The 19,060-nt window shown below is 35.1% G+C and overlaps 4 protein-coding genes across 4 annotated transcripts; 1 reads left to right on the plus strand and 3 right to left on the minus strand.

Annotated features, from left to right (window-relative positions):
* Positions 1–238: 238 nt before the first annotated feature.
* Positions 239–4,693, minus strand: LOC108547313 (CTD small phosphatase-like protein 2). Its single transcript, XM_017899770.1, has 2 exons — positions 3,159–4,693; positions 239–517 (listed from the first exon to the last, which is right to left on the minus strand). Exons 1-2 carry the CDS (start codon positions 4,294–4,296, stop codon positions 288–290), a joined length of 1,368 nt encoding a protein of 455 aa, XP_017755259.1. The 5' UTR covers positions 4,297–4,693; the 3' UTR covers positions 239–287.
* A 200-nt stretch (positions 4,694–4,893) lies between these two features.
* LOC108547292 (uncharacterized) lies at positions 4,894–7,548 on the minus strand. Its single transcript, XM_017899741.1, has 9 exons — positions 7,328–7,548; positions 7,099–7,243; positions 6,805–7,011; positions 6,546–6,725; positions 6,357–6,461; positions 5,998–6,227; positions 5,698–5,925; positions 5,360–5,627; positions 4,894–5,277 (listed from the first exon to the last, which is right to left on the minus strand). The coding sequence occupies exons 1-9, from the start codon at positions 7,546–7,548 to the stop codon at positions 4,894–4,896; spliced, it is 1,968 nt and encodes a 655-aa protein (XP_017755230.1).
* A 791-nt stretch (positions 7,549–8,339) lies between these two features.
* LOC108547332 (transmembrane protein 192) lies at positions 8,340–10,036 on the plus strand. Its single transcript, XM_017899804.1, has 4 exons — positions 8,340–8,545; positions 8,783–8,917; positions 9,001–9,397; positions 9,472–10,036. The coding sequence occupies exons 1-4, from the start codon at positions 8,507–8,509 to the stop codon at positions 9,720–9,722; spliced, it is 822 nt and encodes a 273-aa protein (XP_017755293.1). The 5' UTR covers positions 8,340–8,506; the 3' UTR covers positions 9,723–10,036.
* A 603-nt stretch (positions 10,037–10,639) lies between these two features.
* On the minus strand, positions 10,640–16,004 carry LOC108547317 (uncharacterized). The gene is made up of 3 exons (XM_017899778.1): positions 15,718–16,004; positions 13,394–13,454; positions 10,640–12,223 (listed from the first exon to the last, which is right to left on the minus strand). The coding sequence occupies exons 1-3, from the start codon at positions 15,725–15,727 to the stop codon at positions 11,935–11,937; spliced, it is 360 nt and encodes a 119-aa protein (XP_017755267.1). The 5' UTR covers positions 15,728–16,004; the 3' UTR covers positions 10,640–11,934.
* Between the last annotated feature and the right edge of the window lie 3,056 nt (positions 16,005–19,060).

Genomic DNA, 19,060 nt, shown 5'->3' on the forward strand with positions numbered 1-19,060 from the left:
GTTCCGTTTAATTTTTTTTATTTCTTTAAAAATTAATTAAAATAAATACAGTGTCAATTATTATTACTCGAAACGATTTTGTACACGGAAATCGTTTTACAGAGCCAATCACATAATTTTGCAATATCAAAATTATTTCAATCGTAATTTGATTCAAAAAATACTTCCCTGATATCTTATGATTAGATATATTTAAAATTATTAAATTGTTTTTATCTGTATCAACTAATTTGTTATATTAGCACTAAGAACAAAGCCAAAAAGTTTGATGGTAATATTTTAATAAATTAATTAATCTTAGAATGCATTTTGGTAGATATCTCTTTAGTTTCTGTACTTAAACTAGTTTGTAAATCCTCGGATGTTGTTAGCGGCGTAGCATTCGACGAAGTTTCAACAATTTCTGTTAAAATAGTTAACAAATCCTTTTGTTGCGGAGTGGTTATAATTTCTGATACAGGACTTTGTTCATTCGCGATTGTCATCGACTTTGTTGTCATTCTTTCTATCTGCGTTTCTGAAAAAAAAAAAACAATTAAAAATTTTCCACATTTGAAATGATTTATGCAGTGATTAGCAATTTCAAGATAATGAAATTCCTCATAATAGCACATTTATTGTACGTATATGTATATAAATTAATTAGTTTAGAATCTGGACCAAAAATCGGTTCTATAATAAATAAATAACATTGTAGCAATTCAATGGTTCAAATCCTGTTTTTACCATTTCTAATGGAAGGAGTGGTGAAAGAATTTGATGACTTTATTTCGACACATTCTGGCTGCTTCCTCATTCTGATAGAGACGTCTTTAGGATCCCACAAAAAAGTGTAATACAACGATAACAAAATAGCTGCCATGCTTACAAATATAACATAAGCCACCACTGTCAGTACTCGTACTAATTTTTGTTTATGTTTTGGCTCGTAAAGTTTGTCTTTCCTTTCATCGCCTGCAAATCGAATTTCATTGCCTGCAGGCTTATGTTCGCGATTTCCCAATGTACGACTAATGCTTGCCATTACGTTTTGAGCGCTCATCTTGCGCGGTAACTGCATTCTTGACTTTGTAAAATCATTAAGTTTAAATAACGTTTATATTATAATATTTCAACTTCAATGTAATGTCTCAGTTTTCATTGTATGATCGCCAGAGAAGTGTAACTGTAACCATAACGATTCGATGCGAAGCTTGAAGGGGATATCCAAGGAAACATTGTTCTCTTCGAATCTCACGTATTTATAACTTCCTTGATTGTTTATATTTATAAACGCTTGGTAAACATTGTAAGTTTATTACTGCAAGCCTTGCAGCTCAAATATATCTTCTGTTGACCACCTTTACGTAGAATGTTTCTGCGTTCGACAGGTTACGTATGTCTGCTCGAATGTTTCCATCAATTTTGCACTAATATTTTTGGAATTCATACGTTATCAATATGCAGTCGAATTCACTGTTACCGGTTCTCCAACTTCGTGATTTACAAGTCAATTTAATTTAACACATTTAATTTAAGGGTGTTTGTTCCGGTCGAATACTGCTGGTGTCCGGAATGCTGGTAGGAAACTTTTTGACAATTTATTAAGAAGGGTATAAGATTTCGAATACCGAATATGCAGGAGTTTTCTTTACATTGATGTCTTCACTATTCTACTACTATTTCTGAACTTTGACTAGCGATTCAACGTTTTTCACCAATACAGCTGCTAAAACATACTCGCCCGATGATACCAGCGAGTTTTCACTGCGCAAGTCTGAGAACCTTGACTCGTGCTTCATTTTGCAAGCCTCAAGGGCTGCTCAACTTGACGGGATTCGTGTGGCAAATGTCCTTAGAAAACTGATATAGCAAACAGTCTCAGTTTTATTCAGTTAGCTCATTACTTCTTATTTATTGAAATCTTTCTCGCAGCTTTTTCAAAAGATGTACATTTTTGATGACGTATACATTGATTTTTCAATATCCGAAATATTGCCTCTGATTAGAAGAATTTCTTTTGATTTTATACGTTTAAACAATTTGTTTATGCATAAGAAGTAACAAAGTTCACCGTCAAATGTAAATGAAGTCTTTGTTTAATTTAGGTGTAAAAAAGAATACGAGTGGTATAATACATGGCAAGAATGTTCAATAAGATATAGTTAGATCGAAATCGTCTCGGTTTCGAACCGAAGTGCTTCCATAGAAGTGACAAAGAAACGATTAAAAACGTTACACAAGCATTTTATGTAAGTTCGAACTTATATATCGTTAACACGATTAACGTATTTTTGTCAAAGATGATACATGCATATGTCATGTTGATAACTGTCACTTGGTAAAACATACTGTTCACCTAAATGTAATTATTTCAATAGGGCGGATAAAAGATTACGAATGCTAGGAATAGAGGCTGTTCTGAAAGTCTATAAACTTCAGTCAAAGCTGACAGGGTTTTCACTTTGAGAGTAAAGTGACTTTGACGATGTTCTCGTTTTACAGAGGTGGCGCGCCTTTATTTTAATAGCATTTAAGATGTCGTTCTTCGATCATTCCTCGGACAAACATAGCATTACGATCAGTAATCATTATTCTATGGAAATTGCATATATCGTAAAATAAGTGAAAAGGAAAAATGAAAGATAAATATACTTTTCCCGTATTTAATTTGTCTATATACTTTTCTTTCGAACACATTGCTTTGATATATCGTTCGATGATGTATCGTTTTGATATACGAAGTTGCGAATGAAGTTATTTAAATCAAACGAAGATTAGACAAGTTTGTTCATAGTAATCGTAAGATCTTTATAACGATGCAAAGTTAAAGAAGCCATAATGGCTCGACCTGACCCTGTTTTCGTCATTACGTGGACAATACGGATAATCATCGCAGTCCAATCCATCGACTATCTTCTTTCTAAGGTTTTAATCACGACTTTTCATTATATCACATAGGATATTCTTATCTTTTTCTTTCATCGGCGTACAACTATATATTTACGTGTGTGTGTACATGCTCATGTGTGCGCGCGCACGCGCGTGTAGAAAAATTAGACGATCGGGTTTTTCAATCGAATAAATCACAAAATATACACAATACTATCAAATATCGTATGTAAAAAAGTAAGCCTAATATGCAAGTATAAAATGCAAATTATAGAAAGTTTATTTACCTTTGAATTTTAACGCAACATTTGCCAGTTTTACAGGTGATTGCATTGGTTGTTCAGGATATCCTAGACGACTTGCATATCCCAAATTACCAAAATCTATAGTTGATTGGTCGTTTAAATCGATCTTTTCTTTTACGTTATTAGAATCATGTGCACGATCTTCTCTACTTTTTTGAATATCAAGATTTACTTTATCACTTATAGTCATTACTGTTATAGTAGTATTCATAAATTCTTCATCAGACGAATGCATTTTCGAATATCGAGGTGTTTTAACTTTCACACTTTCTTCATTCAGCGTTCCTGCTTTCGTTTGAAAATTTGATGAAATGCTTTTGTTATATTGTTTTTTATTGACAATAACATTTTCCGTCGAGTTGTGGTTTAATCGAGGAATATCTTGAGGTGGTTCGTACATTGAGTGGTTTCTAATACTCGTAAAATGATCATTATTCTCTTCACTTCCAGAAATATTCGAAGATTCCAGTGTTTGAGATGTGCCATTATTATCCAATATAAGATTCATAATTTTAGAGGAATGTCTTGAATCTCTTTCGCTTGATTTTTTCGTCGAGTTTAACGTTCTCTCTGTTTCGAGTGAAGTATAATTCAAAAAATTGGATGCTTTCCAATTTTCCCCAGAGGAATTTCTTGTAAAAGATTTCGAATTATTAATTTTATTTTGTAAAAGTTCGATTAAAGAGTTTCTTAATAGGAACAATGATTCATTTAATTTTTCACGATGATCTTTTGCCTGATTGTAATCATTGGCAAGATCTTCTGGGCCAGAAATATGATTAGAGAACGAGATATACGAGGTATTGAAATCCTTTGCAGCATCATCTTGAATAGTCATTTGATCACTTAGTAAGAATTGTATTTCAGGTTCGGCAGATAATTGAACAGGTCTCCGTAAAAGCCTTGGATTAGGTGGTTCCCAAAGGAATAAGTAATACGCACTTAAAACGATGGCTACGAAACTTACAGAGAACATGTAAGCCAACACAGTGATTAAACGTATTATTTTCTTGGTTCCTCGATTTTCATAGATATCTGCGCCTGTATCCTTTTTCGGTGCTTCATTACTGCCAGTAGTTCCTTCTTGAGGAACCTCCTCGCTATTTTCCTCTTTGCTCATTGTGATTTCAATTTTAGTGTACCAGTCTTTGAAAAATTATATTCCTCGAATTTCTTTCAATTGTTCGTCCATTTTTTAATCGTTGTTGTTTCTTTTCTCTTCTTTATGAATATTCCTCTTTCGTATCGTTATCATCTTGCAAAAATATGAATTTACATTTCACAGCAAATTTGGGAAGTAATTGCACTGGAAAAGGTTCACATGTACAACCAACTTGAAGTACATTAGCTGATCTTTCGTTGGTATTTTATATTTTTCATGGATTTGTACTTGATTTTGCAACCGATTTCTATTCTTCGTTGTATACGATTTATTTAATCTCGTATTTTTACACGTTTTAGTGAAGTGAAAATAGGAAAAGGAAGAGAATGAATCGTGGGGTGTGCTTCGGTAACGAAAGCACGTAAGACTGCAGTTCTGAACAAACGTTCGTAGAAAAGCTCGTTCCTTCGCCACGTGTTAGAAACACGCGCAAGCGTCCTTAAGTCATTACGTATCGTATATGAGATTATTTTTCGCTCGCAATTTATTAAACGCTTTTAAGTATTTCAATAAGATTCGCAATTTTATTCAAATGTCGTGAATTTTTCTATTTAATTACAAACCCCAAATATCGTTAATTACAACCTGGTTCCAATCGTCAGTGTCTGCTTGAGTTGACAAATCGTAAGAGAACTCGGAATTTTTGTCTTCTTTTTCTAAAATATTCTCCTTTCCCCGTTCGCACTGCAGCATTGTTTTTTCTAGTACTTCAGTTTCTGATAATTTTGATTCTTTGTCTATCCATGTATATATCAAGTTTTCATCCTCTTCTATCTGATCACGTAAGGTATTTCTACTATACTGTGAAGATGATGGTTTCACGTTCTTACAACTACATATTTCTAAAGAAGTATTCACAGCAATTGAATTCTTTTCAAACTGCTTTTTCTCGAATGATTTCACATTACAAGTATCATTTCGAAGTTGCTTCGAAAGGTCCTAAATAAATTTCCAAAAATTTCATTATGATGTCATGCATTATTTATAGGTATCGTTTACAGGCGGGAAATAATTATTAAACCTTAGGAAGCGAATTCGAATACGACGATAAATTATGTGGATTCGATTCTTGAGATTGTCGAGGGTTTTCGTCCATTCTAGAATTTGGTACATACGGTAAATTTGGAACACATTGCTGACTAGTCAAAATTGTAAAAATTTGCGTTAGCAAATCGTTAGATCCTTCGGTACAAGGGATTGGAATTGGAATTGTCGTTTGAGTACTTTGCTGCGCAATTAATGAATTTAATGCCGGCATCAGTATGGGAGCGTAAAGTAATACTGCAAGCCTGCCGAAAAGAAATCGAAACATGAAGATGGCAGAAATTTTAGTCATTATCCTATTATCTATCCGCATACCTCAATAACTGTATGGTAAAGCCATTGGGATCTAAAATAGGATTCCAGCTAGAGGATTGAACCATGGGAGTGTAAGCTGTGTGTACGTTGCTACGCGGAGTTGGAATTTTCTTGTATGTTTCTTTCTTTTGCTTCTTAACGATGCGCGTAAACTGCCTTGATGAATCATTTGTACAACGTGTTCTTTCATAAGGTAACTTCGCGTAATTCGTCCAACAATTACGGTTACTTTGAGATGTTCGACCAACGTCGCAATTATCTTTTCGATTTGCATTTTCAAAGAACTTAATTCTTTTCAACATACACTTTTCGTCGAAATTTGTATTGTATTTAGTTAAATTTGGATTATGAGATGTAGCCTGACCGGAAATATCGTTATTAAACTTTGATCTCGTTATTGGTCGAAAATCTGGGGTATTTACAGCAAGTTTAGTCTGCGCATAATCTTCATGTTTAACATCGAAGTCGGTACAGCACGGTGTTTCCGGTTCGTATTTCTTGTCGATGCTTTGGCATACTTCCATCGATGTCTTTTCATCGCCGATAATTATAATAGTTGTGAACCGTTCGTGAAATAATATAAATTTTATTATTATTATCCCTTTTTTTATTATTACGTTTAACTAGCAGTCAAAGACTTTATTATATAAGTTTGATACCTTTTGTGTTTCAAAAGAACCTAATTGCCTTGTTGAATTACCAAAAATAATTTGTGAGTCACGAAGATCACATTTATCCACATCTTTATGAATATCACTGTTTGCCTAGAAATATGTTAAAGATATCAACCTATATTCAAATATATTTCGAATTACCAAATTTTATCTTGCACTTTGATCGCATATTACTTTAAAATTAGTTTGTTCATGACTCGACAAATTGGTCAATTGGGTTGAATTTTGTGAAAGGATCATAGCAATATTGTGTATCGAACAAACTGCGGTTGAATTATTAGTTAATGTTTTTGATTCAGATCGAAATTCGTTGCTATCGGGCTCTTTCATAGGATAAATATCATTCTGTAAATTCTAAGAAAATGTATTAGAATTTCGGACAAGTTATTTTCACGCTATTTTTATCGATACTTGTTGACTTCCGGGCAAATACCTGTGATAAATTTCTATGTTTAATCCAATTTGAATCAGTTAAGAATTTGTCAACCGAATCTTTATTTCTTTTCGTAGTATAATATTTCTTTTTTGACGAAACGTTCATCTGATCTTGATTCTTTTTGTACTGATTTTTCGAGGAAGTTCCAAGAAAATGTCCATATTTCGTAAGAGAACATTGTTTCCAATTTACATCCGTTTGTGACTATAACATAGTGAAGTTAGATATAAATAGCAATACGTGCAAAATATGAACATTAAACAGTTATTAAAATATCGTTAATTAAAATACCGATTGATGTACAACATTAGTGTTACGAGTTATTATGGGAATCAACATTTTTGCTCTTGTCAATTCCTTTTCCATAATTAGGTATCTTTCTTCCATTTGCCTTATATATTCCAACAAATATCGATTAGGTATATTTCCACGGTTGCTAATGTATAGTTAATATTTTATTGTACATTTCTCCATAACAATTCATTTAATTTACTAGGCTAAATTTTTTGTATGTACTAACGTTCGAAAATAAAGATTATTTGGTTGCCCATGATCGTTGTCTTCGACAAGAATGAAATTTAAATCTAGCATTAGTCCGTCATTCCTTAAAGATGGCACATTTAATACTTCCGCGAATGGTATTCCATTTCTTTGATTTGCGGAAAATTGACGAATAAATTCATTATGTCCGTGATTGCGTTGGTTATCTACAGGTTCCAAAAAAATTTGTCGTCCAAACATACTTGCTAATTTTGTGTAAATAAATTCACAAGAAATTTTGATGAGTTTCAACTATGATAAAAATTATTGTGTACAAATTTTCATTTAGGTTGTGTTCTCCATCGTATGTCTTTTCTTTTCTTTTCTTCATTTTTTTTTTCTTCTGGGAATGTGAGCAGTATGAGCATATTTTATTTTAGAAATTTGAACATTGATCCCAAATTTATCTTTCTCGGTTATTGCTACAAACTATGTGGATTGTTATGAAATAGATATAAATGTTTAAATTTTTTTCGTCCTATAAAAATCTTTTTAAAGCGGTATCAACAAACGATCTATGTTTGAACGCAATTGTATATGACATTTAATGGAATAATACTATATATAAAGATTTAATCCGTGTTTTTAAAATAAAGTTCGACGCTTCCTGTGTATATTTGTTCAGCATCCTCTGATTAATGTCAGTATGCATACAGAAATTTGGTATTCCTGGACTATTGGCGACTGTTTTATCATGCCTTACTTTTATAAACTCATGTTTAATTTTTTTTTTAATAATGTATACTTGTTCTTATTATAGTATCTGAGAATAAACTAAATAATTATTAAATACATACTAAGTATATTTTGTATATATAGTTGTTATTATATTAGATAATATAAATTTGTTTTTTTTTTCCAATTAATTTATTTGAAATTGTTACCCCAAATTTTGTATACAAATTTTATATAACTTTTGTCGTAGACATTTTGATTTTATGTCACGTGTTACTGCTATGATTCGTTGTACGTGAGTTAAATGGTACCTGAAGTCTAAACATTTTCTAACATACGTCATTCTATAAATTAAAAAATTCCGGGTGTGCCTATTCGGAAACCTTGCTATGTGTTTTAATATAATATAACATATTAAATGATGATTTAATCCTAATGACAAGAGGAGTAGTTTTCTTATTTTGTCCCATATTTTTATGCTGAAATGGTCAGTCTTGTCAGAACTTTAAATACATCAGGTAGTGTGAGTATAACAAAAATAACGAAACTCATTGAATTATTGTTCTATTGTATACAATCTTTATTAGCCTTGATATAAGAGTAAACATAACCTTTATGAGCTATTACTATTTACTCTGGGCTATATAATTTATGTTGTATTAACAACATAATTATATTATGAATTTGTACACATGAGTCTCATATACATTGTTTTAAAAATTCATTGGGAAAGTTGTTGTTTATGAGTAATATTTATTAGGGAGCTGTATTTTTTGATTCCTCTTATAATATGGACGATGAAGAGTATCTTCAACCTGTATTAACCTCACAAGAAGAAGAACATTTCCAAACATTAAATACTATACCAATTGTGTCTGTTTCTCTTATATTTGGCGTAAGTGTTAATTTCTTTGAATTATTTAGGGAATTGATTAAACATTTGTCATACAAACTCAAGTTGCTTATTTTAAATTTTAGGTATGTTTAGAAATTACAGGAATTATATTTATATCACTGTGGCCTGAAGAAAAAAATAAATGTGACACATATTTTATATATTTGTACCTTCATTGTGCTTATTGGCTAATAGTCATGTTAACAGATCATTTAGTAAAAGCAAAGCATCGTAAGATACGTATTTATGGTTACTTAGAGTTTTATCGATCAACATATCAACATATAAGAACACCCCTTTTCATAACATCCTTATGGATAACGTGTTATTTGTTATTGGCTGTAATTTTGCACCACAATCATAAAGTTAATTATGAAGAATATTGTCGTACATCAGAATGGTTTAATCCTTTGAATTACATATTTCTCTTAACTACATTGGAACTTATGATCATTACACCAGTTTATATAAATTATATTAGTAAGTACACAAAAATATTGAAGGATCTATAATGTATGAAACTTAAAAAATAATAACTATTTTTTATCTTACAGGAAAAGTTTCAAAATTTAATCGATTACATCCACCAGCCGATGTAGCTAGAGAAGAATGGCGTTCTTCTTTTACTCAAAATTCATTTGCAGGTGGCAGTGAAGTAGGTTACTATCAGAGGGGATATAATGTAGAAGAGTTGCTTGAAAAACAAGCAGATTTAATAAGATGTTTAATAGATCATAATGTTCAGTTAAATCAGGTAGTGATGTTATTAACAATGCGAAACAGAATTCTCCAAGCATCTAGATAAAATGCAAGCATTAAAGAAGCTCTTCGTATAATTTTAAGACTACAACTGAAAGAAACATCTCTATTTTATGTAATTTTATTTGTTACTTTACATATTTGTACGCGCGCATGCGCGTGCCCTCGCGCGTGTATATATATATTTTGTTTTTTCCTCTTTATCTCGTCATATTCATTTTTATTACCATTGATAACTTATTGTACATGCATGTAAAATTTGTACTACTAACATTTAAAATCTTTCTTATATGTATTATTGTATAAAAATTTGACATATTGAATTGAGATTACTAATTTGAAACAATCTTATCTCTAATTATTATTATTGCAATTAAAAGGAATATCATATAAGAAATCAAAAATAATTTCTGTGATAAAAAATCTGTATATATCCAATTCAATAAAGTATATATTTTTTTTTCAATATACAGTACTTATAATTCTAATTACATCTAAATACAATTTACAATACTTATCTTCTAATTTTACACAATATACCTGCTTGCAACATATGAAGTTGGTATAATTAGCTTAGCAGTACCTTCAACGTGTAACATTTATTTTTTAAGAATATACTACAAATGTTATTGTTATAAACTAATATGACAACAAAAGCAGTTACGTATTTACTCTGTATTTTTTTATATGAATTCAAAATATCATTATATTTTTTAATTATTGAGCTGGATAAGTATACATTTGGTACGAAAACTAACCTTAAAAAAATTATTAAATGTGTTTTAGACAGTAAAAAAGACAATAAGATTAATTTTCTTTGTGTTATATGATCTATCTAATATGTTGAAGGATTTTTTTTAGCAATAGCAAGCTCAATATATATCTCAAATATTTCTATTTATATACTTCTTTACATATGTATATATGCATATTTCTTTAAATGCCTAATAAGACCTAATTTATATGAATAAAAACCTGACGCAATGTGCACGTAGAAACAAGAAAGATCGTACTCGTGGTTTGTTCGTATTTATCGCGACATTTAATATTGTATAATATACGGCAAAATAAAATTCTCGATAATAATTTTTGCTTTTACTGTGTAATTATATTATAAGGCTTCTTATAAATGAACACCTTAGACGATGCATCGTATTAAAAAAGAAATCTATTTACAGAAAGTTTACGTGTACCACGGCAGGCTTAATATCCTATGCTATCGTATGTACGTACATATGTTTACGATATATATAAAATTATTTACTTATACGTATGGAACACTCAAATATACAATGCTATAAAATGTAGAAGCTTGTACTTCATCGAGATATACTATATAGTTACGATTACAACGTAGTTTCCCTTGGAAATGAAAATATCCTATAAACGATAGTGTATTGAAAACAGTGCTAAAATCAAAGTTTCTCACTATTCTGATTAGTACTATATGTATGTATCTTGTTCTTTGTTTTTCGAAAGTTTGTACTACACGTTTAGGCCAGCCATTCTTACTGCTTATGTACATCGGATACATTAATCCTGTTGTTTCAAAGTTTAGAGAACGTATGTCGAGTGCTTTTCATTATTGTCTTAAAAAAGAAGTTTCTCAGACTTCGTGATAAACGCAAACCGAGATTATTTTCTCGAATTAATTAATTTTGAACCTTTTTCCCAACTTTCTTTGGAGCAGCGAATAACATAGTCGAGTTTTGCGCGATCATTTTTACTTTTATATTTCTGCTGTTTGCAAATATCAGATATATTTAACAAGTAGGGACAAACGCGAACGCGTTACAGCGTTTCGCATCAAATTATAAGAAGATGTTAGAAATTTGTTCTTTTGTTCATCGAAGAATTATCAATCGCATGACGATTTTCATCATGGTGATCAAATTTTAATTAGATTCTCTAAGATTTAGCAATCACCGATTAAGAATTCTAATTTACAAATTGTTTCATCGTTTTTGTTTTGTACCGCAGATGTTCAAAAATAATCTTAACAAATTTCATTTGATAGAAATTAATCGTTTTTAGATTATAGAAATATGACGATTTAAAAAATAGTTTCCTCTTACATTTCTCACTGTTCTATTTTGCGTTGAACCATAGTATTATCAATATCGCACAAAAGTATTTTTAAATCCGCACAACACTTTTCGGAAAATTTCCAATTTGCTGTTTCACTTAAAGAATCGGCGCGCATCGCAAAGGCGCGGTGGTCCCAATCCTACAATGGTTTTACGCGATTAACGATGGAATCACGCGTGCGTAGCTCCTACTACGTTTCCGGTTGCCGAGAGTTGCTCCTCGGCCTCCATCATCTTTAACTTTCTGACTACTTGAGCATGTTCTTCGAGTAGCCTCGCGAATTCCCCTCTTCTAGTTTCGGCTTCCACTTGCATCTGCTTAATTTTTTCTCTAGGTCCACCTGGACTGTCCAACGGAGTTTGAGATGATGAATTCTGAGAACTGGTTTCGTTCGATAATCCATCTAGATCCGAGTTCTCGCTCGATATCGTATGAGAATCGACGTCGTCCACGATCAAACTGTAAATTAAAGGAAACGTTGGCACAAAATGACATTTCTCACACTTCGTAACTCCACGATTCTTATTTATTACTACGTTTCTCTGGCTACCCGCGTAACTGATTTTATTTTGACAAAAATGACACGATCCGTGCCAAATGAAAATGATAAAGAAAGAACGAGGCATAATAACGATTAAGAAATGAATTTAAATTTTAACTCAAACGTGATATATTTTTGAATAAATTTAATGTCGATAACGTTGACCGTTCATCGTGGTTAATAATAAGCAAGGGTAACAATAGTTAAGAAGTCTATTCTATATTTCGAATTTCGGTTTTAAAAGTATAGCAAGTTTGGCCGCTAAGGGGAATGTGATTTTCGTAGTTGGTCTAAACTATCGACGTTCTGCCCTGCAGCATTCTAGTGGCAACAATTGTCGCTTGCGTCAATGTTACGTCATTGGTACTGAAGCACGTAGTCTAGGCTATGGATAACGAATTGATTTTACGTAAAATACCGTATTAGAATATCAAAAATATTTCGATGATATTTGAAAAGGACGCTATATATGCGGAATTTTTTCTTAGAAAAGAAAGCTCCCGGTCGAATTATGTCCGAAAAGCATTGAATTTAGAAGAGAAATAAAAGAGGAAGAGATAAAGCAGAGAATCTTCTCATTTGCGTGATGGTCTACAATGCTGGCTGAATGCCGGCTACGATGTTAACAGTTTTAAAAGAAATACGACAATGTTCTTAGTGTTCAAACATCGTTATCAATTTACAAATCTGATGCGAAGATGAAATAACTGAAACGATGAAATACGTTTCGTATGATCAGTCAGATGATCATGATGGCCACACTGTTCGACGCCATCGACTACTCGCGTTGATTATTTTGGTAAAACGACTATGGAAAGGTCGTATCGGAATTTTACTCCCACGAAAAGTCTGGAAATAACAGGCTTTCGATTGCGCGTTTGGAAATGCGTGTATGATTTAGTCAGGATAACCGAATCTATTCCTAGATACGTTGCGATCAGGGACTAACATTGACTGGGCTGCCTTTTTTCACTTTCATTATGTAATTTTTTCTGCTTTTCAGCACGCGACATTCGCTCAAACCTACTCAATTTGGTAATATATTATATGAAAGAAAATATTTTTGACAAAAATTTATCACCGCTTACCTAAATGCACCGTAAATTTCTCTTCCCGATGCCATCGTCACTGCGATATCAGGCAACGATCCTGAAACAAAAAGTTCTATATGTCTATGACGTAAATTCGTTAATTCCGATGGAAAGTCTTTTATACGTTCAATTCCATCAATCGAACGCGTAATCGGATAAAGATCTGCGATAGTTTCATGGATAACGCAATTTGTAATGACGTTGAATATTTTTTAAGGATCGTTTCTCTCATCGAATCGCGAGGAGTTCGATTCAAATTCCTATCATTCGATGATTGCATCGAGCTTCTATGTTGAGCTAAGAATATTATCGAATACTATTTAATTTTAACGCTGTACACTGTGTTCCATTCAGTTTGCCAGACGGTAAAGTTCTCGTCCGTTCGAAGCGAAGATGTTAAGATCGGTAGATGATTTATGAGCATTTTGGCAATCGAGCGAAGATTATTACACTGACTCAATTGTCCAGAGATTTGTAATCGTGTTATACCATGGCACGCGTCTCTGGCAAGGACACGATGCGTGAAAGAAGCCTCATTTATTTCAAGACAACGAGTATACATATCGGAAAGTACCACTGTTCATGCTCGATATGACATAAGACAACGCTTGTCTCATAAATCTCTGGGAATTGTCAACGAATGATAATTTCGCCTCTAATGTTACAGAAAATGTAACGGTGGTCACTTAATTCGTATTCCGAGAGCTCCGCTCTTCATTTTTCGCAAAAAGTAACAATTCTTTGACGGAAACGCACTCGCTTTTCCTCGTGATAGAAAGTAGCTCGAAAATATCTCTTCTGGCATTAACATTGACAAGCCATCATCTTCGTTTATCATTTATAAAGGTGACTACGCGATTTCCAGTGATTTTCTTATGTAAATTACATTGCTTCGCTTTATTTAACGAGAATCGATTGGCGTACTACCACTGTATCAGGTTAGCTATTATAAGGTAAGCGGGAAAATCCCAGAGAGCATTTTTTCCTTTTAGAAATGTACGAAATAAACGGAAGTTACAGCTTGGACAAAAATATTATTTGCCATAATAGCCAACTGTCTCGTGTATGGACGACACTATCTTGTGTATGCAAATTTATCTGATGGAAGCGGACCAAATCCGGTGCATTTACACGTGCACGTTCCTCACGTCACATCCTACGTCACGAACCACGCGAATTTCAATTATACTTTCTTGAATACATTTCGCCCTTGCTACTAATAGCGACATTTAACGATTGCACGAGATACCGGAGAGCGCGAGTGGCGAAAAAAGCTACGTTTCCTATATCTGCTTTCCAACAGATCGCAATTATCGACGAATCGTGCGAATCCGCCAAAATGATCGGTGATGTATAGAGAATACGTTCTCTATATACCCGCGGATCTTTCTAAAATAGAATCACGAACGCGAATCCGGCGAGATTGGAATCTTAGCCCCATAGAGCAAAGCTTGCGGCTGTACCGTTGATAAAATGACGAATTAAGCACCACGTGAATCAAGTATCTGCTATTCCAGCATCGAGATCCTAACGCGTAATCACCTTGGAGACAGATTTCATCAACGACGCTACACAGTTCCGCACAGAGGGTGTAAATCGCGATGGAGGAGGTAGACGAGGAAGGAACAACTTGGGGATACTCGTCTAACCCTGCACATGTTCGATTATGTATATATAAAAGAGGACGGCTAAGAAATGGCTAAATACACGATTCTAGGAGCAATGTAGAGGGAACACTCTTTATTCGGTAGAAAGCTAAGAATCGACCTTCGTAACTACACTGGAAAGAGGATCGAGCTCGAGCGAGGAGTGCTTCGCGACCTTAGACAATGCGACCTGTACACGAAATATCCACGAACCGTGACCACTTCTGCGTGCTAAACGAAGAGAAACAAAGAAGGTAAGAAAGTCACGAGCCGACAGAGAGGAAAGTATCCTCTTGTATTATTATACCGGATAAACGTCAATGCCGTTTAGAGCCAGTTGTAACGTTTCTACTCGAGATTCCTGTGTCGATTTCAAGCTGAACATTTTCATAACGGCCTGTCAAAAGCACTTCCCTCTAATTGCATGCTGGAATCCTCGTTTTAAATGTACGCGCGAAATACGTTAGTATTCGAAGCATGGCTGCGAGTGCCAGTTTCGAATGGCAGACCTCGTTCCCTTCGCCGTTTGTTTTTTCAAATAAATTTCAAACGAACGGGAATTTCGATCGGACGAAACAGCCGAGTAACGAAGCTCTTATTTCACGTCAGAGCGGTATCCGAGGACAGTAGGAAATTTCGTTTAGAAATAAGAAAGGAAGAAATGCGACCGCTTACCTCTGACCATCTGTGCTCGAAAGTTTCCGCTGTATCAGTGGTTCTTCTCGATTCTTCTCGATCGAAGCAAGGTTCAGTAGCGACGGTTTCACGAGTTTCCTTGGTTGAACAATGAACGGTGCGAGGACGAACAAAAGATCCGTAAGAAAATGGTCGTTTCAGTGCGTGGAACAAGCGAACGCATCCGAGATGGCGACGAACACGACGTTCACTACTCGAAAGACTCGCGCAGACTGATCTGTCCGGCCTCTATTGCCGCGCTACAACCTCAACTGCAGGTTACCGCTTCACCGGAGAAGGGGGATGCAACCGACAAATTTTATTTCATGCCACCCCACCTTTCCCTTTTTGTCTACCTTCTTCTTTCATATATTTCACAAGCACTCGATTCAATTTTGCTCGAAAATATCCGTGTCATCGATCGAACCTCGAAGGGATGGGTGACTATAATTGATATTTTGATCAAATAGCTAAATGCGAAAGAACACCGACATTTCCGGGTTAGGGAGGTATCGAATTTTTGCATAGAAACTACGAATCGACGTAATCGATCGACGTGGTGACTCGTAAAACTGGCCTTTATTTCTATTTCTATACATTTCGTTTTTAACTCCGTTCATCTATTTTTAAACCGATTGCTCTTCATTGTCGTTAAATGATTTCATAAAGCATCGTAGAGCATTCGTGCACGGGCAATTAATAATTGTCTGTAATTGTTTTTCTTCGCGATTCTATTCGTTAACGCTGCGTCGAAGCAAAAGCCAGCGAAGGAGAAAGCAATTTACGATAGAAAATTGGATTGTACTCGGGGGAAACCGGTCGGACGGAAAAACCTTTTTGAAATGACAGACCTACCCGAAGAAAAATGACGACTATTCGAATCGATGATTCTCAGAAGCGGATATTGGCCGCTTATTTAACTAACAGATGAATCATTCGTAATGACGTTCGTACTTCTCTCTGAATTTCGATGTATATCTTCTGCGTAATAAGCTTGCACTTTGCACGTATAACCGAAAGACAAAAGGATGGTCGAGTGTTCAGATATATCGGGGAAAGAGAAAGAGTGGGGAAAAAAGATGCTCGAAGAAACAAAGATTTTACGAGCAATTGAAGCTACCTATCGAATAAATTCACGCTCTTCCCCGACGCGTCGATGTTTATCACTCGCACCAACTTGAAACTACTGTAGCCGTTGTTTCCGTATTAGCGGTAATAAATTTTTAAATTGCAAGTTCTCAGCGATAACACGAGCGACCCGTTTATTAGCCGATGCTCGCGATGCCGCACGATTTCCGATCGTTTACCAGACCAACATTTTATGCGTGTATTTCGAACGAGGGATCTGCGATTTGCGCGAAATTACGCGCGCGAAGAAGCGTCCGGGTGATAACGGGCGCGGATGTGCCAGGAACGCGAGCAAACTATGTCGGATTTCAGGGTCACCGCGAAACGAAGACCATACAACTCTTCGGGGAGTCTGGTGGTAAATTATTTCGGTTGGTCGCTAATTTTGTCGCGGTATGCCATACCGCGCAGAGAGCGCGGTGGTTAACCATCGCCACGTAGAGCGAAACTTACTTCTCTGTGTCCTTCCACACGTATCTCCCCGTTCTTTTCTTTCTCCTCTCGCATCCTCCTTTTCTGCCTCTTTATCTCGGCTCTTTCGAGAACATTTGCTCCTCGATTGACTCCCTATTTTCGCTTGTTAAAGTCAACTTACCAGCCGCAGCCAACATTCCTCGAGAGGCTGAGAAAAGCTTGCCGTGTCAATGAGACGCCAACTACCCTGAGAAACATGGAAATTCCTGCCGGAAGTCGGTAGGAGGCAGGTGGAAATTCTCCTGACATTTCGGTGCTAGTTTCCTTCGCGATAATCCTTTCCTCTACTCCTCTTGTCGATTGTCATTTAAAAGACACGTTGTGTCTCGACGCAAAAATATACTAAAGACCAATCGGTTTTTGGATCGAAGGAGGGTTCGATCCGATCGATAAAAGGGCTAATCGCGCGAAGAGCAAGAAACCAAATTGCGACGGTTATCTGAATCGTGAGCCACGCCGTAGAATCGTGAGTAGTTAACCAATGCAATGTGCGTCAGTGATAATGATCGACGAATACATATCTATACGTTTGTACGTCAAATCTGAAACGGATCGAGAAGAAATTGTGCGATTATGTCTTCGCTAAAGATGAAAACTGTCTCCGAGATAAGTACGTGCGTCAATACTGATATTGTATCTTATCGAGCGCTCCCGTTTTTGCATAGATCGTAATCTTTGATCGCCGCGAAGAATTCACGTTAGCTTTTCGATTCCTTCCTCGGCAGTATTTTTATTCGATTTTTATTTCGAGTTTCCGTTCATTTTCGTCCCACGATAGATCCACGAATGCCTCGAAAGGTGAAATTGAAAAATCCGTCGACGCCATTTTCACTCTCGAATGTGCAAGAACGTGGTTCTTCGTCGAGGCCAGTTTCGGTATTATTGAAAATTGTTCAACGGGAAGAACACTGCTCTCTCTGCTTTGAGATTATGCAATCGTAGAGTCGCGAATCTATCGATTTGTTTGGGACGAAAATGTTTGCCATGGAGTATTAGTCGAATGAAAAGGGACTAAGACCTTCGTTCGTTACGAGACCTTGGATTCGGAGCCTGACTCAACGCACCAGACATTTGATATCGAGGTTAAATATTCCTCTCCAGTCGAGAGAGGAAAAAAAGGAACAGTTTGTTTCTGTTAGGAAAAATTGCGAGGGCGTCGAGGGATTCCATGCATGCCGAATCCAGTTAATAAATCCGAATTTCTTCATCCGGCAGTCCACCCATTCGTCTATTCTAATCACTAGAATTCGCTTTTCCTCGAATCGAAATTCTTTTTTCGATCAGCTTTCCCTATCGGTCTGCTTTCCGCGCAAACCGCGATATAAATAGTCTCATGGCCGTAATACAAATGGAACTTTTTGCATCGCGATCAAGTTCGGATTTGTCTCTTTATTTGAGGCGATGGAGGCAGGCAAATATTTGCACTGTTTATCAATGAGCTTGCTGCAAGATCGGCGAAACATTTCGAAACGCAGGCAACGATTATACCGTGCAATATAAATATTTTTTAGGAAAGAATAAGTACGTATGCATGAAAATCTTTTCCGGCAGATTGGAACGTCCGGTCATGCCGCGACGTACGCTGAAAGTCTATAAGCTGCTGAAGAGTATTTTTGTCCGTGGATATTATCGATTGCATATACCCCTGATTCGTTCTCCTTTTCTCTCGCACACGGAACGTATAATTCGAACATATAGATTCTTCTCTTTATTTTATTTTTTCCACCTACGTATAAGTTCT

The sequence above is a fragment of the Eufriesea mexicana genome, unplaced genomic scaffold, assembly GCF_001483705.2.
Source record: "Eufriesea mexicana isolate 0111107269 unplaced genomic scaffold, ASM148370v2 scaffold994, whole genome shotgun sequence".
NCBI classification, from domain to species: domain Eukaryota; kingdom Metazoa; phylum Arthropoda; class Insecta; order Hymenoptera; family Apidae; genus Eufriesea; species Eufriesea mexicana.